At 34.6% G+C, this 23,616-nt stretch overlaps 1 protein-coding gene and 1 pseudogene across 3 annotated transcripts in view; one reads left to right on the top strand and one right to left on the bottom strand.

Annotated features, from left to right (window-relative positions):
* VPS13C (vacuolar protein sorting 13 homolog C) overlaps positions 1-23,616 on the top strand; it is a 193,209-nt gene that overhangs the window by 144,402 nt on the left and 25,191 nt on the right. For both annotated transcript variants that reach the window (XM_015142394.3, XM_077938707.1), the window contains exons 65-73: positions 9,195-9,430; positions 15,664-15,805; positions 17,180-17,320; positions 18,092-18,173; positions 18,289-18,358; positions 18,968-19,079; positions 19,200-19,313; positions 21,157-21,296; positions 22,856-22,937. In XM_015142394.3, the coding sequence (XP_014997880.3) occupies positions 9,195-9,430; positions 15,664-15,805; positions 17,180-17,320; positions 18,092-18,173; positions 18,289-18,358; positions 18,968-19,079; positions 19,200-19,313; positions 21,157-21,296; positions 22,856-22,937 (1,119 nt within the window). The remainder of the gene's footprint in view (positions 1-9,194; positions 9,431-15,663; positions 15,806-17,179; positions 17,321-18,091; positions 18,174-18,288; positions 18,359-18,967; positions 19,080-19,199; positions 19,314-21,156; positions 21,297-22,855; positions 22,938-23,616) is intronic.
* LOC704249 (phosphoglycerate kinase 1 pseudogene) lies at positions 1,368-3,154 on the bottom strand (annotated as a pseudogene). Its single transcript, XR_013395334.1, has one exon. The product of XR_013395334.1 is annotated as a phosphoglycerate kinase 1 pseudogene (transcript).

Raw genomic sequence — 23,616 nt, 5'->3', positions numbered from 1 at the left:
GAAGATGAGTTGGCTGTAAATGCATGATTTATTTCCGGGTTGTCTGTTCTGTGCCATTGGTCTGTTTTTATGCCATTACCATAATGTTTTGGTTACTATAACTTTGGTATATTTTGAAGTCAGTTAGTGTGATGTGTCCAGCTTTATTCTTTTTGCTCAGGATTACTTTGGCTATTCAGGTTCCATATGAATTTTAGGTTTTCTCTGTTTATGTAAAGAATATCATTGGTATTTTGATAGGGATTGCATTGGTCTTGTAGATCGCTTTGGGTAGTAGAGATATTTTAACAATATTAAATTCTTTTAAACCATGAATAAGGGATATCTTTTCATTTTTTGGTGTCCTATTTTATTTTCTTCATTAGTGTTTCATAGCTTTGTACATTTTGGTCAAATATTATTCCTAGGTATTTTACATATTTTTTTTTCGTAGCTATTGTAAATGGTATTGCTTTCTTGATTTCTTTTCTAGTTTGTTTGTTGTTGGCATAAAGCTATGCAATTGGTTTTTTTTTTTTTTTTGGAGACAGAGTCTCGCTCTGTCACCTGGGCTGGAGTGCAGTGGTGTGATCATGGTTCATTCCAGTCTCAACCTCCCAGGCTTAAGTAATTCTCCCACCTCAGTCTCTCGAATATCAGGGACTACAGTTGTGCACCATCAAGCCTAGCTTTTTTTTTTTTTCTGTAGAGATGGAGTTTTGCCATGTTGCCCAGGCTGGCCCCAAATTCCTGAGGTCAAGCGATCCACCTGCCTGGACCTCTGAAAGTGCTGCGATTACAGGCATGAGCCACTGTGCCCAGCCATTTGATTTTTATATACTGATTTTATATCCTGAAACTTTACCAAATTTATCTGTTTGGTTAGGTTTGGTTTTGTTTTTCTTTTTTTTTAATGTGTGTGGAGTCTTTAGGTTTTTCTAAATATAATGTGTTGTTTGTGAATAAGGATAATTTGACTTTTTTTTTTTTTTTTCAAATTTGGATGCCTTTTTTTTCTTTCTCTTGCCAAAGGGCTTTGACTAGGACTTCACTATGTAAAATAAAAATGGTGAAAGTGGGCATCCTTGTCTTGTTCTAGATCTTAGAGGAAAGGCTTTCAAATTTTCCCTCTTCAGTATGATGTTAGCTGTGGGTTTGTTATATATAGCCTTTATCATTTTGAGATATGTTCCTTCTGTACCTAGTTTGTTGAGAGCTTTTCTCATAAAGCAATATCAGTTTTTTTCAAATGCTTTTTTAGCATCTGTTGAAATGATCATGTGGTTTTTGTCCTTGATTCTATTAATGTCATGTATCCTGTTAGTTTGCATATGTTGAACCATCCTTGCATCCCTAGGATGAATCTTACTTGATAATAGTGATGGATCTTTTTTTTTTTTTTTCCAGTGGACACTTTTATTGTTTATTTAATGTATTATTAATTTTGTCTCCCTACCTACAAATGGAATTTCATCTTGTTTCCATGCTGAGTAGTGAAACAGTGACAAAGCTAATCATAATAGCCTACATCAAAAAAGAACTAAGCTAACACAGCTCACTTGTTTTAACAGGCAAAATATAAATATATGCACTCTAGAATGCACAATGTTTAGTCACTGAGAAATTCAAATGGGATCTTGAAGAATGTAGGCAAATCCAGGGTGCATTAAAGATGAGCTGAGATGCTGTGCAACTGTTTAAGGGTTCCTGGCACTGCATCTCTTGGCCACTAGCTGAACCTTGACATGGAAGGTTTTAGCTAATGCCAAGTGAAGTTGCAGAAAATGCTAAGTTGACTTAGGGGCTGTGCACAGGAACTAAAAGGCAGGAAAGTACTAAATATTGCTGAGAGCGTCCACCCCAGGAAGGACTTTACCTTCCAGGAGCTCCAAACTGGCACCACCCCCAGTGCTCACATGGCTGACTTTATCCTCCGTGTTCCATTTGGCACAGCAAGTGGCAGTGTCTCCACCACCTATGATGGTGATGCAGCCCCTAGAAGTGGCTTTCACCACCTCATCCATGAGGGCTTTGGTTCCCCAGGCAAAAGCTTCCCATTCAAATACCCCCACAGGACCATTCCACACAATCTGCTTAGCCCAAGTGACAGCCTCAGCATACTTCTTGCTGCTTTCAGGACAACAGTCCAAGCCCATCCAGCCAGCAGGTATGCCAGAAGCCACAGTGGCTTGGCCAGTCTTGGCATTCTCATCAAACTTGTCAGCAGTGACAAAGTCAACAGGCAAGGTAATCTTCACACCATTCTTCTCAGCTTTGGACATTAGGTCCTTGACAATCTTGGCTCCCTCTTCATCAAACAGAGAAGTGCCAATCTCCATGTTGTTGAGCACCTTAAGGAAGGTAAAAGCCATTCTGCCACCAAAAATCATCTCGTTGACTTTGTCCAGCATATTATTGATCAACTGGATCTTGTCTGCAACTTTAGCTCCACCCAGGATGGCCAGGAAAGGTTGCTCTGGGCTCTCCAAGGCCTTGGCAAAGTAGTTCAGCTCCTTCTTCATCAAAAATCCTCCAGCCTTCTGTGGCAGATTGACTCCTACCATGGAGCTGTGGGCTTTGTGAGCAGTGCCAAAAGCATCATTGACGTAGACATCCCCTAGCTTGGAAAGTGAAGCTCGGAAAGCTTCTATTTTGGCTGGCTCGGCTTTAACCTTGTTCCCAGAAGCATCTTTTCCCTTCCTTTCTTCCTCCACATGAAAGTGGAGGTTCTCCAGCAGGATGACAGACCCAGCAGCTGGGTTGGCACAGGCTTTCTCCACTTCTGGGCCCACACAGTCCTTCAAGAACAGAACATCCTTGCCCAGCAGAGACTTGAGTTCTACAGCAACTGGCTCTAAGGAGTACTTGTCAGGCATAGGGACACCATCAGGCCGGCCTAGGTGGCTCATAAGGACTACCGACTTGGCTCCATTGTCCAAGCAGAATTTGATGCTTGGGACAGCAGCCTTAATCCTCTGGTTATTTGTTATCTGGTTGTTCTTCATAGGAACATTGAAGTCGACTCTCATAACGACCACCTTCCCTTTAACATCCAGCTTGTCCAGCGTCAGCTTGTTAGAAAGCGACATTTTGGAAATATAGCTGGGAAGAGAGGTCAGTGATTCGGACAACCAGGGAGCCTGCTGCAGACTTGCACTCGGGAGACGAGAAGAATGTGATGGATCTTTTTAATGTGTTATTGCATTCTGTTTGCTAGTATTTTGTTGAAGATTGTAGTTATTGTTATATCTTTGTCTGGTTTTAGTAATAGGTTAACGCTGGCCTTGTAAAATCAGTTTAAAAGTATTCCCTGCTCTTCAGTTTTTTTTTTTTTTTTTTGAAGAGTTTGAGTAGAATGGTTATTGGTTCATTTTTTTAAGTGTTTGGCAGAATTCAGCAGTGAAGCCATCAGGTCTTGGCTTTTCTTTGAGGGAAGACTTTTTATTATTGCTTTGATCTTGTTACTTGTTATTGGTCTGCTCAGGCTTTGTGTTTCTTTTAAAATAATTTTTAAAAATTGACACATAATAATTGTACATACTTATGGGGTACATAATGATGTTGTGCTATATCTGTAATGTATAGTGATTAGATCAGGGTAGTTAACATATTCATATCTCAAACATTTATCATTTCTTTGTGTTGGGAACATTCAGCATCATTTTTCTACTAGCTATATGAAACTATATAATAATATTGTTAACTATAGTCATCCTACAATGCTGTAGAACACTAAAACTGATTCCTCCTATCTTGCTGTAATTTTGTATCCTTTAAGAAATCTTTCCCTATCCCCACTTCTCCCTATCCTTCCCAGCCTCTAGTATCTGCTGTTCTAATTTTTACTTCCAGGAGACCAACTGTTTTTTAGCTACCACATATGAGTGAGAACATGCAGTGTTTAACTTTCTGTTCCTGGCTTATTTCACTTAACATGATGTCTTCCAGTTAGGTTTTCTGTTTCTTCAGGGTTCATTATTAGTAGACCGTATGTGTCCAGAAATTTATCTCTGTCTTCTGTTTTCCAATTTGTTGGCAGATAGTTGTTCAAAATAGTCTCCAATGATCCTTTTGTATTTCTTTGGTATCAATTGTTATGTCTCCTTATTCATGCCTGATTTTATTTATTTGAGGTTTTCTCTTTTTTTGTAGTCTAACTAAAAGTTTGTCCATTTTATCTTTTCAAAAAACTTTTTGTTTCTTTGATCTTTTGTGTTTTTTACTCTCAATATTATTTATTTCTGCTCTGATCTTTATTATTTTTTCCTTCTACTAATTTTGGTTTTGGTTTATTCTTTTCTAGATTCTTAAGGTATATTGATAGGCTGTTTATTTGAAATCTTTCTATTTTTTGATATAGGCATTTATTGCTGTAAACTTCCCTCTTAATGCTGCTTTTGCTGTATCCTATAGATTTTGATATATTGTGTTTCCATTTTCATTTGTTTTAAGAAAATTTTATATTTCCTTCTTAATTTCTTAATTGACTTATTTTTCAGGAATATATTATTTAATTTCTATGTGTTTTTATACTTTACAACTTCCTCTTATTATTGATTTCCAGTTTTATTCCATTATGGACAGAAAAGATACTTGATATAATTTCAACTTTTTTGAATTTTTTGAGACTTGTTTTGTGGCCTACCATATGGTCCGTGTGCTGATAAGAAGAATGTATATTCTGCAGCAGTTGGATAAAATGTTCTGTATATGTCTGTTAGGTCCATTTGGTCTAAAGTGTAGTTTAACTCCAGTGTTTCTTTGTTGATTTTCTGTCTAGATGATCTCTCTATTACTGAGAGTGGGGGTGTTGAAGTCCCCTATTAATATTGTATCTCTTCCTTTAGATCTGTTGTTATTTTCTTTATACGTTTGACTGCCCTGATGTTGGGTACATATATTTACAACTGTTATGTCCTCTTGCTGAATTGACCTCTTTATCATTATATAGTGACTTTGTCTCTTTTTACAATCTTAGCCTTGAAATCTTTTTTATCTGATGTAAGTATAGCTACTCCTACTCTTTTTTTCTTGGTTTCCATTTGTGTGGAATATCTTTTCCTATCCCTTCACTTTCACCTTATGTGTGTCTTTATAGGTGAAGTGTGTTTCTGGTAGACAACATATAGTTGTGCCCTATTTTTTTTATTTACCCAGCCACTCCATTTCTATTAATTGAAGAATTTAGTCTATTTACATTCATTGTTATTACTGATAACTAAGGATGTACTACTGCCATTTCGTTATAGGATTTCTGTTTTCTGTTTGTTTGTTTGTTTTTTGTTTTGAGACGGAGTCTCGCTCTGTTGCCCAGGCTGGAGTGCAGTGGTGCGATCTCAGCTCACTGCAACCTCCACCTCCTTGGTTCAAGCAATTCCCCTCCCTCAGCCTTCCCTAGTAGCTGGGATTACAGGTGCACACCACCACACCTGGCTAATTTTTTTGAATTTTTAGTAGAGACGGGGTTTCACCATGTTGGCCAGACTGGTCTCAAACCCCTCACCTCAGGCAATCCATCCACCTCAGCCTCCCAAGGTGCTAGGATTACAGGCATGAGCCACTGCGGCCAGCCTTTCTGATTCTTTTATAATGCCCCTCTTTCTTTCTTCTTTTCTTACTGTCTTCCTTAACAGTTAAGTGGTTTTTCTCTGATAGTATGTTTTTAGTTAATTGCTTTGTATTTTTTGTGTATTTATTATAGGTTTTTGCTTTGTGGTTACTATGAGGCTTACAAAAAACATCTTATAGACACAATACATTATTTTAAACAAATGACAACTTGACTTTGATCAGAAAGGAAAACAAGGAAACCAAAAAGGAAAAACTAAAAACGCTACACTTTTAAGTCCATCCCCATACATCTTGACATTCTGTTGTCTCAATTTATACCTTTTTTATATTAAGAGGTTGCTGTAATTATTATTATTTTTGATAGATTTGTCTTTTAGTCTTCATACTAGATATATGAGTGGATTATACACCACAATTATGGTGTTAGATTATTCTGAATTTGTCCGTGTACTTAGTTTTTCAGTGAGTTTTATGCCTCCAATTTTTTTTTTTTCATTTTAACATCATTTTCTTTCATATTGAAGAACTCTTTTTATCATTTTTAGTAAGATGGGTCTAGAGGTAATGAATTCCTTCAGCTTCTGTTTGATAAAAACTTTATCTCTCTGTCATGTTTGAAACATAGCTTTTTTGGATACGATATTCTTCATTTGCAGGGTTTTTCTTCCCCTTCAACACTTTGAATATGTTGTCCCAGTGCCTCCTGCAGGGCATGGTTTCCTGAGAGGTCAGTTGCCAGACAAATTGCAGCTTCTTTATATGTTATTTGCTTGTTTTCTTTTGTCACTTTTAGGGTCCTCTCTTTGTCACAGGCTTTTTAGAGTTTGATTATTATATGCCTTAGGGTAGTCTTATTTGGATTGAATCTGTTTGGTGATCTATGACCTTTACCTGTATATTTCTATCTTTCTCCAATAGGGAAAATTTTCTCTTATAAATTCTTTAATTAACTTTCTACCCCTTGCTCTTTCTCACCTGTCTCTTGACCACCAGTGACTCTTAGATTTGCTCTTTTGAGGTTATTCTCTATATTTTGCAGGCATTCTTTGCTCATTTTTATTCTGTTTTCTACTCTGTGTATTTTCCAATAGCCTGTCTTAGAGCTAACTGATTCTTTCCTCTACTTGACCCAGTCTGCTGTTGAGAGCCTGTAATACATTTTTCAGTTCAGCAAATTTATTTAGTCATTCCAGCATTTCTGTTTAATTTTATTATTTCAATCTGTTTCAGTTTCTCTGATAAATTTCTTAATTGTTTTTCTGTGTTGTCTTGGAAGTTGCTGACTTTCCTGGAATTGCTACTTTGAATTCTTGATCTGAGAACTCACACGTGGCTGTCTTATCAGAGTTTGTCACTGGCACTTTGCTTTGTCTATCTGGGGAGGCCATGGTTCCCTGCTTGCTGTTTCTTTTTGTGGATACGTGTCTCTGGCTTTACACTGAAGGATTGTTTATTTATTCCAGTGTTTGTTCTCTGGCTTGTTTTGGTCTTTCTAGAGTATGTTTGCTTAGAGGTCTGTTGCAGTTGCCTGTGGATCTCCTTTATCCTAGATTACTGCTTCCTGTTATTAGCACTAGATGGTGGCATAAGTCCTGGTTTGCTTCAGTTCTCAGAAACATTTGGCAGTACTGTCCCCAGTGGTGGGGAGGGGGTTGCATCTCAAAGGGGATATCCCAGCTATGTAGGAAGGCTGCCCAGTGGTTCCTCCTCAGAAGATTTATGGACTGTTCCTCCCACAATGTTGTGCTGCTGAACAGCCACTCTGAATAGGCGTCTCCTTTGGCTGAAATAAAGAGCAGAAATTCTTGGGCTGGAGTTTTTAATCCTGCTTCCCATCTTTGCCTGTAGCCTCCACTGGGGGTTTTTCTTCCTAAGGCACTTGTGATGCTTCCCATGGGCTGAGTCAGGAGTGGTTTTCCTGCAAGAAAACCCAAGATGTGGGGAAGCTGGCTTTCTGCTTTGATCTCACTTTATCCAGTGTAGAAATGGTGAGCCGAAGAGGAATTTCCTGCATGCAGTGCCAAGCAGATTTGGGGAGAGGCATTGTAGGTAGAGAAATTCATTTCTCTTACCATCTGCGTGGAGCTTTTCTCTTCTCTGTGGCTCCAGGAATTGTGTCGGCCTCAGGTTCAAGTTCTGGGATATTGCTGGTGATAATCTTGGCACTAGAAGTTTATGTTTGGTTTTCTGTGATAAAGAGTGAAGCCACATTGCTTCTACTTTTCCATTTTGGAGGTATCACCCTCTGTTGATTTTAATTTCTGACCATTTCAAAGCAAAATTATTAAATAGATAATGATAATATGACAAAGAAGGAGTGATAGCCATAAACCTTCATGCAATGAATAGTATTGCATCAACATGTAAAACTTAAAATGCTAGAAATTAACTGAAACACAATCACCTGGGGATATTTTATTGTACTTCATTTAATTTTTAACACAAGAAATAGATGAAAAACAAGAGTCAAATAATATTGGAAGAATAACTGTGAACTAAGATACATAGCACATTTTGTAGTTTACAGATACAGAATTCACCTTCTTAATAGGTATGTTTGAAAATTTGATCTCTTGTTAGAATAAAAAAACTGGGCAGGCTTCTTTGATCATATAATATACCTTGAAAGTATTAGTAAATTTTGAACGTTAATGACGCTCAACTGTTCTTATGCTCTTGGTAACTTCAGTTGTTTTTGTTTTTTGTTTTCTCCCTTGGAAAGCATGGAATGGAAAGTACATAGTAGGTACTTGTACTGCTTATTGAAATGAACTGTTCTATTTTCATTAAACCTAGAATGAAGTAGAATTTATTATTTTAACCTCTGAAAACACTGACCAAATAAAGCCTTATATTTTTAAGTGCTACATACATTTTAAGTGCTTCGCCAGTGTGATTCACATAAATATTTCCTATGTTATAGATCACGAAAACATAAAAATAAGCTAGGCTGGTTTTGTCCGAGGTTACATTTCTTTCTTTCTTTTTTTTTTTTTTTTTTGAGATATAGTGTCGCTCCTGTCGCCCAGGCTGGAGTGCAGTGATGCTATCTCAGCTTACTGTAACCTCCGCCTCCTGGGTTCAAGCAGTTCTCCTGCCTCAGCCTCCTGAGTAGCTGGCATTGACCATGCCTGGCTAATTTTTGTATTTTTAGTAGAGACGGGGTTTCACCATGTTGGCCAGGCTGGTCTCGAACTCCTGACCTCAGGTGATCCACCCGCTTCAGCCTCCCAAATTGCTGGGATTGTAGGCGTGAGCCACCACACCTGGCCTAAGGTTACATTTCTGATAAAACTTCCGAACCATTCTGTTCTCCAGCTTGGAGACAAATAATCATCTTATTGCATTGGTGCCACCAAAGTATCCTCTTGAAAATCCTGCTCTGTGCCCTTTCAGCACTCAATTGGTTATTCAAACTAAGGTATTAAAAACCTACGTACTATTAGTCTTAGCTTTTGAAAATAATTTGTGAGTATATTTTAAAATAGATTATAACTTAATTTATGTCATTTTGATGGTTAGAATTTTTCAATTTTAGTAGTGCTTCTTAAACTTCTTCAATCTTTCTCAGTTATTATAGTTCAATTTTATATAATAAAAAGTTACTATGTGCAGGTTTAATGAAAAGTCTTTCTTTTTCCCAGGATGAATGTGGACAGTTTCCATATGATGCAAACATCCAGATACACTGGGTATCATTTCTAGATGGGCGCCAGAGAGTTTTGCTTTTCACCGATGATGTTGCCTTGGTTTCCAAAGCACTACAGGCAGAAGAAATGGAACAGGCTGATTATGAAATAAACTTGTCTCTCCACAGTCTTGGGCTTTCACTGGTTAACAATGAAAGCAAACAGGAAGTTTCCTATATTGGGATAACCAGGTATGCAAGAAGGAAAATAAGACATCCTAAACCTTTAAAAGGCATTGAGTTCATAATAGCCAATTTGAGGAAAGTAAAAAGATACCTGGTTTGACTTTGGTATGCTGTATATTTATTCAGTAAAACTTACTGAATAATTCTTTGAACTGTTCGTTGAAAAGCCCCGAGGATACAAAGATGACTAAGATGCTGTCTTTGTCTTCACAATACTCGTCAGTTGGTGGGGAAAAAAGTGGTTTGTTTCTTTCCTTGTTGTCCTTGTGTGTGTGTGTGTGTGTGTGTGTGTGTGTGTGTGTGTGTGTGTGTGTGTAATGAGTTGCAAAAATAGAAAAGGAAAGGATGTACGAAGAAGGATGTATGTGTGCAATGGAAATACAGAGGTATAAGTGACTAGTTTGTGCAGTAGAGGTTGGAGAAACTGTCAAGAGTCAGGGGAAACAGAAACAAATTGAAAAAAAGGTTCAGAGAGGAGGCAGTATTTGATATGAGTACATAATCTTTAATGGGTGGCCATTTAGAATTTTGTAATAGTTATGGGACCAGTTATTTTCTGTAGTTCTATTTAAACCTGTGTAAGAAAAATATTAGAACATTTAGTTGATTTTAAAAATCACACTTAATTTGGTAAAACACTTATTCTTTTTTGGAGGCTGATGGGTGGAATGGTTGACGTGATACCAAATATAATCACGATAGGATCTGTCAATAAGCACATGTTTGGGGAAAGAAAAGCAAATTAAGGAGAAAATTAAATAGATAATCTATGTAATGAACTTTGCACAACACCTGACAAACTAATGATCATAAATGGTATCATACATACTATTAATATAATGTTAATATATTTATATATATATAGGCAATGCATTCTTTGTTATATATTTCAGTATTATATGATATTTTTAAACTAAACATGGTAATCATTTTTAGTTATATGGGTCCAGTTTTCTGTTTTGTTCTTTGATAAAACTTTTTACTTTAATATTGTATACGCGGTCCTAGTTTGTCAGGTTTACCTTTATAAGAACATTTAAAAATTTATCTAAAATAACTTCAGTACCTTTTTTATGACATGGTACACATTCAGTGAAATCTAGATTTCCAAAGGAAAAACATCAGTTACATAATTTTAAAAAACAGACTTTTTTTTGAGCAGCCTTATGTCTAGAGAAAAACTGTGTAAAATAAAGAGTTTTCATATACCCACACTCTTCTTTCTCCTGTTACTAACATCTTGCAGTAGTGTGGTACATTTGTTACTATTGATGAGCTAATACTGATACTACATTATTATCTAACTTCATTATTATCTAACTTCTGTATCTAACGTTAAGTATTACTCTTTGTGTTGTACATTCTATGAGTTCTGACAAATGCATAATAAGCTGTATTCACCATTACAGTATTATATAAGATAGTTTCACTGCCCTAAAAGTCTCTCAGCTTCCTCCTGTTAATCCCTCCATTCCTCTTCTAAACCTTTGGAAACCGCTGATCTTTTTATTGTCTCCAAAGTTTTTCTTTTTTCAGAATTTCATTTGGTTGGAATCAAACAGTATGTAACATATTCAGATTAACTTCTTTCACTTGGCAGTATGCTTTTAAGGTTCCTTTGTTTCTTTTCATGGCTTGACAGCTCATTTCTTTTTATTAAATAGTCCATTGTATGAATGGACTATTACTCCAGTTTGTTTATCCATTCAACTATTGAAGGAGGTCTTGGTTGCTTCCACATTTTGGCAATTATGAATAAAGCTGTTATAAACATTCATGTGCAAGTTTTTGTGTAGACATATGTTTTTCTCCTCTTTGGAGTAAGTGCCAAGGAATGTGATTGCTGGATCATATGATAAAAGTATGTTTAGTTTTGTAAGAAATACCGAATTATCTTACAAAGTGGCTGCATCATTTTGCATTCCCCCCAGCAATAAATGAGAGTTCCTGTGGCTCCACATCCTTGCCAAAATTTGGTATTGTGTTTTGGATTTTCGCTATTTTAATAAGGATGTAGTAGTATGTCATTGCTTTACTTTGCAGTTTTCTGATGAGACATGATGTTGAGGATCTGTTCATATGCTTATTTGCCATCTATATATCTTCTTTCCTGAGCCACCTGTTCAAATCTTTTGTCCATTTTAAAATTAGGTTATTTTCTTAATGTTGAGTTTTAAGAGTTCTTTGTTTATTTTGGATACTAGTCTTCTATCAGATATATGTTTTGCAAATACTTTTTCCCAGTCTGTGGCTTATCTCTTTATTCTCTTAACTGTTTTTATTTTTTTATTTTTTATTTATTTTTTTTGAGACGGAGTCTCGCTCTGTTGCCCAGGCTGGACTGCAGTGGCCGGATCTCAGCTCACTGCAAGCTCCGCCTCCCGGGTTCACGCCATTCTCCTGCCTCAGCCTCCCGAGTAGCTGGGACTACAGGCGTCCGCCACCTTGCCCGGCTAGTTTTTTGTATTTTTTAGTAGAGACGGGGTTTCACCGTGTTAGCCAGGATGGTCTCGATCTCCTGACCTCGTTATCCACCCGTCTTGGCCTCCCAAAGTGCTGGGATTACAGGCTTGAGCCACCGCGCCCGGCTCTTAACTGTTTTTAACAGCAGAAGTTTTATATTTTACATCAGACTCATCAATTATTTTCCTTCATGGATTGCACTTTTGGTGTTGTATATAAGAAGTCTTCACTATACCCAAAGTTACCTAGATTTCCTCCTATTATCTTCTAGGAGTTTTATAATTTTGTGTTTTATATTTATTTATTTTTATGTATGTATGTATTTATTTATTTTTGAGACAGAGTATCACTCTGTTGCCCAGGCTGGAATGCAGTGTTGTAATCACCGCTCACTGCAACCTCTGCCAGCTAGGCTCAAGCAATCCTCCCACCTCAGCCTTCTGAGTAGCTGGGACTAGAGGCACGTGCCACCATGCCAGGCTGATATTTTTTATTTCTTTGTGGAGATGGAATTTCGCCATGTTGTCTAGGCTGATCTCAAACTTATATTTAAGTCTAATCCAGTTTGAGTTATTTTTTGTGAAAGATGAAAGCTCTGTGTCTAGATTTGCTTTATTGCATGTGGCTGTCTGGGTGTTCCAACATAATTTGTTGAAAGACTTTGGTAGTTTCCTCATTTAGATCACATACACTTTGTATTAGATTGTGTTTATACATAGTTTGTTTCTTTGGTGCTAATGTAAATGGTATTCTGTTTTTATTTTAAATTTTAATTGTTTATTGCTGGCATGTAAGAAAGCAGTTGACTTGTATATTAACCTTATATTTTTGCAATGTTGTTATAATTTCTTATTAGTTACCAGAGTTTTTGGGTTGATTCTTTGGGATTTTCTGTTTAGACAGTCATGTCAAATGTGAACATAGGCACTTGATTTCTTCACTCCCAAATTTACTTTCTTGTCTTACCACTTCTTGGACTTCAGTACTATGTTGAGGTGGGAATAATTGAGAGTGGACATACTTGCCTTGTTCCTAATCTTGGTGGGAAAGCATCTGGTTTCTCCCTATGATGTTAGCTATAAGTTTTTTGTAGGTGCTCTTTATCAAGTTGAGGAAGTTCCCCTTTAAGTTGTCTCAGAGTTTTTATCGTGAATAATGTTGGATTTATAGTGTCTATAGTAGATATTTTATTCAGTGCCTTCACTGACTGGTATCCTCTAAATACATTTTATAGTTAGAACATTGTTAACACTACCATTGACTAGTATAAACAAGCTATGTAAAGTAAAATATTATAGATTTTAGTATTCTCTAATTCACGTGTCAGCAAAGTTTGGCCTGTGAACCAAATCTAGTCCAGTGCCTGTTTTTGTACAGCTTTTGACTTAAGAATAATTTGTTTTACATTTGTAAATGGTTGAAAAAAATTAAAAGAAAGTAACATGAAAATTGTGCAATTCAGTTTATTTCCCATAAATAATGTTTTGTTGGGACACAGTGATTTCTGTTCTTTTACATGGCTGCTTTGACATTGCTACTCAGTGCATTACAGATCACAGCGTGTTTGAGTTCATGCATATTGTTCTGCAGCATTTTTTTTATTACTGATATATATCCATCATATCAAAACAAGAGAAAAGTGGACTTTGAATGTTATTCTTTTGTAATGAAATGTGGATTATCTTCTTATTTAAAAAAGCATTATTTTACTATGTTATGAAACTACAGCTGTGCTGAAATAATACAATATATGTTGACAATATAGTTTCCAAACTAAGCACTTACCATAACATTTCCAAATCACAGGAAAGCAATGGCCAGAAAAATTAGAAAATTTAAGGCAAAATATATCATCACACAGAATATCTTCACAAATATAAAAAACAATAATGAGGCTGCAAGCAAAGTAAGTTTCTGAATGACTTATTTGTTAGCCAAGCCAGGAAAGTTTTTTAAGTCTTTTACCAATGGTGAGTTAATTGAATTATGTCTGATTGCAGCAGCTAAAGAAATGTATCGGAGAAAATGAGCTTGTTTAAGGCCATTAGCCTTTCAGTAGGAACAGTTGCTTAAAGAATTGAAGACATTGCGAACAACATCAATAGTCAATTTAAAAAACAAGGCAAATGATATTGAGTGGTTTCCCTTGGCTCTTGATGAGTCAACAGATGTTACCAATACTGTTCAGTTGTATATTTGAGAAGTCAGCACTGAGTTTGAAGTGACTAAAGTATTAACCTCTATAAATAGTTTGCCTAGGACAACTATAGGTGAGAATATTTTCAAACAAGCTGATGAAATACTAATTCAATATAACCTGAAGATAGATACAACTGATTATGGGAAAAATATGTGTGGAACAGAAAAAGACTTAGTTGGACAAATTCATAAAGCTGGTGAAAAGATAAAGCATTTAAAGCCTATTGTATTATTTGTGAGCAGGTACTTAGTAGAAAATATTTCAGTCCACCTTTTGTTATCAAACCACTAGTGTCAAATAGTAAACTTCATTAAGTCTTGTGGACTAAACTATCATCAGTTCTGTGAATTTTTGCCAGAACTAGAATCTGAATGTTCTGACTTGTGTTACCACATAGCAGTTTGATGGGTTAGCAGCAGTAACTTTTTATTGTACTCTTTGAATTCTGGGCCAGCATTAAAATGTTTTTGAACAAAAAGAACCACCCTCAACCACTATTATTAAACACCAATAATAGTGGCTTTGGAAATTAGTTTTTGTTGCATAATTGCAGAACTGATGATTTTTTAAATGAATTTCAAGCTAAAATTGGAAGACAGTGCTTATATGAAAAATTTATACTACAGTATAGTCAATTTTGAAGACCACTAATGTTTGAATCTCAAGTAATATCAGGATATTCCATGTACTTCCTGTGCTGTCCAAAGTTAAAACATGAAGCAAAATCTCCACTTCCACATATATTTGGAGAGGATATATTTTATGGCCGGCAACTCCAGTTCCAGCAACATTTTTTCTGACCTCAATGCAGGTGTAAGGAAATTTCCTCATTTCACAATTCGTTTGTGCAATTGAGGAGCTTCTACCTAACTTTGAATTGGAAGTGATTGACCTGTAATGTATTAATATACTAAAAGGCAAATATCAAGAGAATAATTTAATAGAATTTTATAAATGCCTTCCAAGTGATATATATGCTCTAGTAAAATAATAAATTCTCATTGATCAATGTCAGTATTTGGCAGCACCTGTGTGAAATGGTATTTTTAAAGATGCTCATTACAGATTACCATTAATAGATGAACATTTGCGATAGATTTTGGTAATAAATAACACTAAGTGACATGTTACTTTCACAAAAGAAGTTTATTTTTTCATTAATAGACTTGTTTTTAAGAATTGCTCTTATTTTATATTCTAAATTTCATCAATTAAAAATTTATTTAAATCAATTAAATATCTCTCTTTTGTATCTAAGTTGCCTATCTAATAACTTGAATTTTGTCTCAGTCCAGAAAACCTAAAACATTGGCTATTTAATATATGGCCCTCTGCAGAAAAAGTTTGCCAGTCCCTTAATTGATTGATGTCAACATTGATAGAAAAAGTTATTTTCTTGCCTGCCTCTTTTATTTTTGTACTCTTACAACACAGGTATAGTTCGTTACTTTAAGAAGTTTCTTATACTAATGTAATTTTCATAGGAAAATAATAGTTACAATAATCTGGAGTTGCATGAAGTTCCACAGATCTAAATACATATTGCTAATTTAATTTTTTTGTGTGAATTACTCAGTTCTGGTGTTGTTTGGGAGATGAAACCAAAACGGAAATGGAAGCCATTTAGTCAAAAGCAGATAATCTTACTGGAACAATCCTATCAGAAACATCAAATATCAAGAGACCATGGCTGGATTAAGCTAGATAATAATTTTGAGGTATACCAAAATTCTTTTTTTTTTTAATTTTTATATGTGTGTTTTCCTGGTGGTGGTAGTAACTAAAATTGTAATGCCCAAGTAAAGACGTGTACAAAAATGAACTTATTAGTAGATAAACTTTTATTTCTTAATAGGATTGGCATGACTGATACACATAAGTATATTTTTAATTAAAACAGATTGTTATTTAATCATATACTATGAAACAGGATTTAAATCGGTGTTTTAATAATTTTATTGCATTTTTATATTTTTATAATTCTATTAACAAATCAGATAGTCTTAAGGAACTTATTTTCAGAAAGATTAGGGAGAAGTTAAGATTGCTTCATTGAAATTTTTTTTAATATTTTGAATGACACTAATACATATTGCTAAATAAAGACTGTGTAAAATTACATATTTCATTCAGGAAAAACCTACAAAAACCTGCTCAAGTAAATTCAATAAATGTGAGTGATTGTTGGACATGAGTAGGCATTCACAAATAAAGATGCACTCCACCTGGGCCCTTACACAGTTAAAACTAAAAGTCACCTATGCTCCAGGAAGTCTGAAGAAGCTTGACTGCAATTTCCAGCTTGCTCTAGTTTAATCATGCAGTTTGGTTACTCTTTGTCTTTGTTGTCTGATGGTTTGGGTAGCACTGTCACCAGTTACATTCCCCACCACCCCCATCAATTTTGGCCATACTTAAATGATTTAAAAAAAACTATATAATTAGTGTCAGACATGACTAAGCTATCAATTATTGATTGCAAAACAATTATCTTGGGGCCAGGCACAGTGGCTCACACCTGTAATCCCAGTACTTTAGGAGGCTGAGGCAGGAGGATCACTTGAGGCCAGGAGTTTGAGACTTGCCTGGGCAACATAGTGAGACCTTGTCTCTAAATAAAAAAGATAATAAAAATTAAAATTAGCTGGGCATGGTGTCACATCTGTAGTCTCAGCTGCTTGGGAGACTGAGGCGGGAGGATCACTTGAGGCCAGGAGGTTGAGGCTGCAGTGAGCTGTGATTTTGCCACTGCACTTGTGACAGCAAGACCCCGTTTCAAGGAAAAAAAAAAAAAGAATTATCTGGAACTATTCATTATTTGAAGAAGTTTTCTTTTACATAAAGCATGTTTTTTAAACTATAGTTTCTATACTTGAAAAGTTTCACAATTGTTGTCTTGTTTTTCTAATAACTTTGGTAGAAAAGTGGTGCTTTTGCTTCAGAGACCTCAACTGTAGATCACCTTAAGATAGATCTGTTGGTGAGACACAAAGATAAAGATTTTTTCAATTTGATCAATAAACAGATATTTAAAATGGAATAGCTACTGTGCTAATATCAGCTCATCACAAAACCATGTGCTTTTTTTCCAGGTCAATTTTGATAAAGATCCAATGGAAATGCGCCTCCCTATTCGTTGCCCTATTAAACGAGACTTTTTATCAGGAATTCAGATTGAATTTAAGCAGTCTTCTCACCAGAGAAGTTTAAGGGCCAGGTTGTACTGGCTTCAGGTAACGTTGTCATCCTCAAATAAGTGTTTATCATCACTTTGGAAATCTTGGGAATGAAATTTTTTTTTTACAACTTTATAGTTTACATTGTTGTAATTGGTATCTTTTCTTTGTATGTTTTTTCCCCTTCTTCCACATATCCTGTTTATTCAACATCTTACTTATACACTTCGTGACTGTTAAGACTAATTTTGAGCAGTTAGCCTGCAAAAGGGTTTTCTTGCACTGGGATTGTTATTTTTAAATGTTCCTTTGAATTTGTCATGGGACCCCCATATAAGATTTTCCTTTGTCATTCTTCAGGGTAGAGAGCAGAGCTTTGCTGGAGGTTCCTTTTGGATGCTTGCTTGCTCCCTCCCAGCATCCCTCCCTTCCTTCCTTCCTTTTAGCTGTTAAGTACTGTTTAGCCTACTTTAATTCTTTTTCTTTTTACCTTATTCCTTAATTTCATATTCAGTTTCCACTTATGTTTTATTTACACCATAGAGAATTAAAATCTTGCGGGATCCATAGATACAAGTATTTTCATTAATGATGTACATATTGCACACTGTTAATACAATCATGAGAGTATTTATATAGTCCTTTATTTAAAGCCTTACCCTTGCTGAAGTATATAACTTTTACAGGTTTAAAATGAAACTTCTAATTACACCACATATACACGCATACAATTATGATGAAGGTAGTGGCCTCTTCTATAACGTTATCTTTGAAACTAAAAGTTTAAATTATTTGAAATCTTGGTAAGTTGGTTTTCTTTTCTTTCAGGTTGATAATCAGTTGCCAGGTGCGATGTTCCCTGTTGTATTTCATCCTGTTGCCCCTCCAAAATCTATTGCTTTAGATTCAGGTAAAAAGAAATAAGTTATGACATAGATATAACTTATTTGTAAAAGTTAAATAGGCATCAGTTTGACCTAGTATAAAGCATTATTTTTTTTTCATGTGTTACTTCTTCCTCTTAGAGCCCAAGCCTTTCATTGATGTGAGTGTCATCACAAGATTTAATGAGTACAGTAAAGTCTTACAGTTCAAGTAAGTAAAGATTCCTGCTGTTGCTCTAAAGGAATTTAAAATGAGAATCTACTTTGAAAATAAATCTCACTCTTTTTGAAAGTGACTTTCATGTAAAAAGTATTTTCCAACTGAACCTGTTAATTCACTTTTGGTCAAGTAATCTTTTGTGCTTCAACTTATTTTAGTAGTAGTCGCTACATATTTTAAAGTGTAGAATTTCTTCAAGTATCTTCTTCCCTTTATAACTCCAATTAGAATATAAAATAGTAAGTGAAATCTAAATGATACGTATTTGTGAGCTGTGTTCTTTAATGTAATCACTGTGAACTTTAAAAATTGGATCATACATGCTACATGATCTAGTTGTATTTGTTTCATCTGTGACATGACGAATGTAGCATTTGGGACTGTAAGTGCTAAGTGTTAATGCAGCAATATTACCCTGAGTGAAGCTTTCACTCCAGTGAGAAGGTCTCAATCTAAGAAGACCTTGATCTTATTAACATAAGTTTTAGGAGATGAAGGAACAAGATATAACTGTGACTTTTCACTAAAATCAAAGTTTTAACATCGAAAATTAAAAGATTTGGTAGAAATCCTTTTCCATCTTAAATTTTTTTTCCTTAGGTATTTTATGGTCCTCATTCAGGAAATGGCCTTAAAAATTGATCAGGGGTTTCTAGGAGCTGTTATTGTACTGTTTACCCCAACAACAGACCCTGAAGCTGAAAGAAAACGGGTAAAAATTTTCATTTCTTGGGAAAAATATAAAATTAAAAAAATTTAAATCAGCCTTTTTTGAACTAACTATAATAGAGAAAATAATTAAAATAGAAATTCTTGATTTTATTTTTTTCAGACAAAGTTAATCCAACCAGATATTGATGCTCTAAATGCAGAATTAATGGAGACTTCAATGACTGATATGTCAATTCTTAGTTTCTTTGAACATTTCCATATTTCTCCTGTGAAGGTTTGTTGTAATTATTAATTTGAAAATTTAGTGAAATTATTGTAGAACTTTTTAAAGGGTCTGTGGACCAACGTAGGTTTTAATTTGTTGCATCATGTATTTGGTGGGAATTTTATTTGATTAATCAAAATAATTAAGACAATTCTCTGTAACACATGTACAGCCATAATTCCCACAGAGAAACCACCAGAGCATGTTTCCAGTCTTGAATTAATAACCCCTTTATTCAAAGAAGAAGCTGACAAAAGCATTTCTTAATTAAGCGTAGAAGTGCTTGCCAACATTTAATGTTTTGGTTGCACTTTGTAACTACTATCACTGTCTAAACAGAGAGCTATAATGGGTGCCGTAACCAGAATGCGAAAACGCTGAAGTAGGTACTATACTGTTGATGTGGTGTTTTCCCCCCTTCCAAAATTTGATTGTAACTAAGGGAGTGGAAAATTGGATACCTTTCATTTGCCTGATTTTGTACTTTATGAACTCATTTCTCTTTTCCCTTTTGTTGTTCTTTTTAGCTTTTATAGGAGAAGGTGACTGCTTAGTAAATTCACAAATGCTATCAACCATAATGCTCTAAACTTGTGTAATGGGCCAGATTTATAATTAAGTAACTCTTTAAAATATTGATGATCCTTTACATTCTCAAAAACTGTTTACAGCACATTACTTTCAATTGCATTTACCAGTTCTTCAGCTAAATGAATGGACTTCTAAAATGAAATTATTATTTTAAATTGGTATATCAGTTTGGTGATACCAGACATTGATAGTGTCAGGTTTAAAATTTGTAATGTTTTATGTGATAGGTAATATACCATTTCTTTTTCACTTTTAAGTGAAAATCAGTTATTTGTGGGATTGAACCACACCTTAAACAAATATTTACTGAATGCTTATTATGAAAGTTGCTGTGGAGGTATAAAATAGCTACATGGATATTGTATTCTAGAGGGATATTAATGATTGATAATTTACCTATTTGTGTTCTTAGGCACAGTGGCAATTGAGCCATGAAGTCTAATGGTAAAGATTATGAACAACAATTATTTTCATAGCCCATAGTAATGATGCCCTAGGGAAAGGCTGGATCAGTGTTTACCTGTGGTTACCTTTCCTGGATCCCAACACTCCCAGACTCTTCATGTGGGCAGAAGGTCACATGAAAGAAAAAAACAACCGCAGGCTTTCCTGGCCTTGCCCCAAGTCCACTTTACTTGAGCTCTATATTAGTTAGTTAATATGGCTAGGAAATGACAAAATGAGAAAGGAAATTCATCTACTTTACACATGTTGAATTACCTTTTGCCTGTATCTTCTTGCACTGTTACACATTAATGGTTCAGTACGAAGTAGCAGCTAAATGAGGATCTGAAATCTCATGTTTAAATACTTAGTTGGAGGGTCTGTGGAAACTGAAAACCTTATTATACTTTTAAAAACTTAACAACTTGCTAACTTACCTTAATTGTCATGTTATCGTTATTATCTATTATTTTGACTGGCAGATTACTTGTGTGCCAGTTGACATGTTTTTCTTCTTAAAATGATTATGACATTTTTGTAAAGTGTGTTGGTCTCCTTCATATGAATACAATGGCATTTATATACATTGCAAAAATTAGAACTCTATTTTTGGATCAGACGAATTTGTATTTTTTCAAAAAGCAAAGAGAATCAAGTGTAAGTGGGTTGTTCTGCTATAATGTATAGTATCAAATAATAGCTTTCACTAGGACTCTAATCAAAAGTTTTTTTTGGTTTGTTTCTGGACTACCTGGATCCTAAATATGTAAAATTTTCACTTTTAGCTTTCATTTATTGAACATTATTTTTCTTTTAGTTGCATTTGAGTTTGTCTTTGGGTTCCGGAGGTGAAGGATCAGACAAAGAAAAACAGGAAATGTTTGCAGTTCAATCTGTCAACTTGCTGTTGAAAAGCATAGGTGCTACTCTGACTGATGTGGATGACCTTATATTCAAGTAAGACTTCTGTTAGAGTACATTGGAAAGCAGGTGTACCAAGGTCATGTTTCTGGAGATTAATTCTCTCCACTTGTGCAATGTTAGCTTAGGAAAAGGATAACTTTACTACTTAACAGTTGGAGAATTTGGTCCATTTGTGATTATACTCTTTAGGAATGCTTATTGTATTCATAATGATAAGGTGAAGAGTCTTGTTTTCTTTGATTACTCATGTCTAGATAATACATGGATATAGAATAATAATTGAATTTTTAAGTGTTATATTGTAAATTGACCATTTTTAAAACATGTTATATTCAGAGATATGTAATGCTAGATATGTATACATTAAATAAATTGTTATTGAATTGCAATTCAACAATGGCATTGGAACAAGTAATTATCTGGGTGAAAAAAAAAATCCCTGTAGATCATTTTTACCTTACATGTACACTACTAAATTTCAGAGAAAACGAATGATAAAACATAAAGCCTAAACTGAGAAGACAAAAAAAAAAAAAAAGACAAAAAAAAAAAGACATCTCTGAATAGAGGATGCCTTTCTAAGTTTAAAAGCAGTGGAAAATATTTCAATAGAAAATAAAAGATATATTTAACCACATAAAAATCAAATACTTTTCAACAAAATCCATGAAAATAATTAAACAAAAGACTGGGAAAATATAATGACAGAGAAAGGACTATTATCTTAATATTAAACATTGATAAGAAAAACCTAGATTCTAATGGTATAGTGGCCAGAGAACAATAGGAGATAATTAAGGAATGATGATGTTATTATTTATCAAATAATACATGCAAATTAAAGCAACTTATCAAAGATTTTAAAATATGAGCGATTCTATTTTAAAATCCTATTTAATACTAGTCAGGGGTGGTTCTACGAGATAGGCACTTTTTAAATACTGTTGGTGTAAGTGGAAAACTACATTTGTTAGGAGCCTTAAATGTTTTGTTGCTTTTCACTCAGTAATTCTCTTTTTGGAAATTCTTTCCAAAAAGTAATCTAATCTTGAAGTTCAACCAAATAGTTATATTCAACATACACATGGCATCATTAATTATTTTACCAAAAATTGGAAATGTCTGACAGTGGAAGAATTGCTTGTTATGACACTGCCACATGGTAACATGATATGCTTCTGTTTAAAATGTTTATATGTAGAGTTTTAAATAACATAGAGAAATACTTCTCCACAATTTTGAGTGTAAACAGGGCATACAAAATGTTTTAAACATTTTATCTTTGCATATGAAAGAAAAGAAAGAATTCAAAGTGGGAAATAAGAAAATAAACCTTTAAAATCCACTATGCGGTGGGACGATGGTTGACTTTTAAAGAATCTCCTCACTCTTTATGCATATATGAAAAACTTGTGCACTGTTTTTATAATAATTTAGTAACCATTATTAAGACAATCATAAATTGTTATGTGGTAAATATACAAAGTCGATTGTGAAAGAATAGGCTATGATTAGCATTAGCTGTCATTCAAATTTTAAGTCCCTTTTTTTTTATATAAGTATCTTTGAATCTTTCCTTTTTCTCCTCCCAGGCTTGCTTATTATGAAATTCAATACCAATTTTACAAGAGAGATCAGCTTATGTGGAGTGTTGTTAGGCATTACAGTGAACAGGTAATTTCCTATCACAGTATTTCATAAGGAATATACTTCATAAAATATCAAAACATTTTCATGTGACTGTATAGTATGCAGTAATGTTTATATAATTTACCTCAGTTTGAAATCTCCTTATTTAGTGGTTTTCTTCAATGATTAATTTCTATTTCTTTAGTTCTACCCCTCTTTATACACCTTTTGAAAATTTTCCTCCAGTTCCTTTTTTGACTTTGCAATTATACTTTTACCACTTTGGGAAAGAATAGTGACTTTATAGTCATTACACTTGATTTCTTCAGTGATTACAGTTTCTGAATATAATCTAGTGAATTGCAAGCAGAATTCTAAGCCCGCTTCCTCCCTGTGCCTCAGTTACTCTGTGGTTCAAGTATGTATGCACAGAGACAGTCAGTAGTTGTTGCAGGTCACTTTGGTACAATTGCTATACCATGGAACTGCAGGGTGACATTTCCTTTCCTTCCACTGCTGGAATGTTCTTTCTCCTATGACATATACAGACATTATGAAAGTTACGTGTTAAAATTAGGATATGTTTTCCCTTATTTTTTGTTTTGGTTATTGATTATTTTCCATCTAATTTATTAATAATAATGATGGTAAAGTAATAATAAAAACAACTAACAATTACTGAATTATGTATTCATTTAATATGCATACTCACCCATGCAAGGAC

This window comes from Macaca mulatta, chromosome 7 (assembly GCF_049350105.2).
Source record: "Macaca mulatta isolate MMU2019108-1 chromosome 7, T2T-MMU8v2.0, whole genome shotgun sequence".
Taxonomy (NCBI): domain Eukaryota; kingdom Metazoa; phylum Chordata; class Mammalia; order Primates; family Cercopithecidae; genus Macaca; species Macaca mulatta.
The sequence above is the reverse complement of the archived record's forward strand: the minus strand, read 5'-3'. Positions and strand labels throughout refer to the sequence as shown.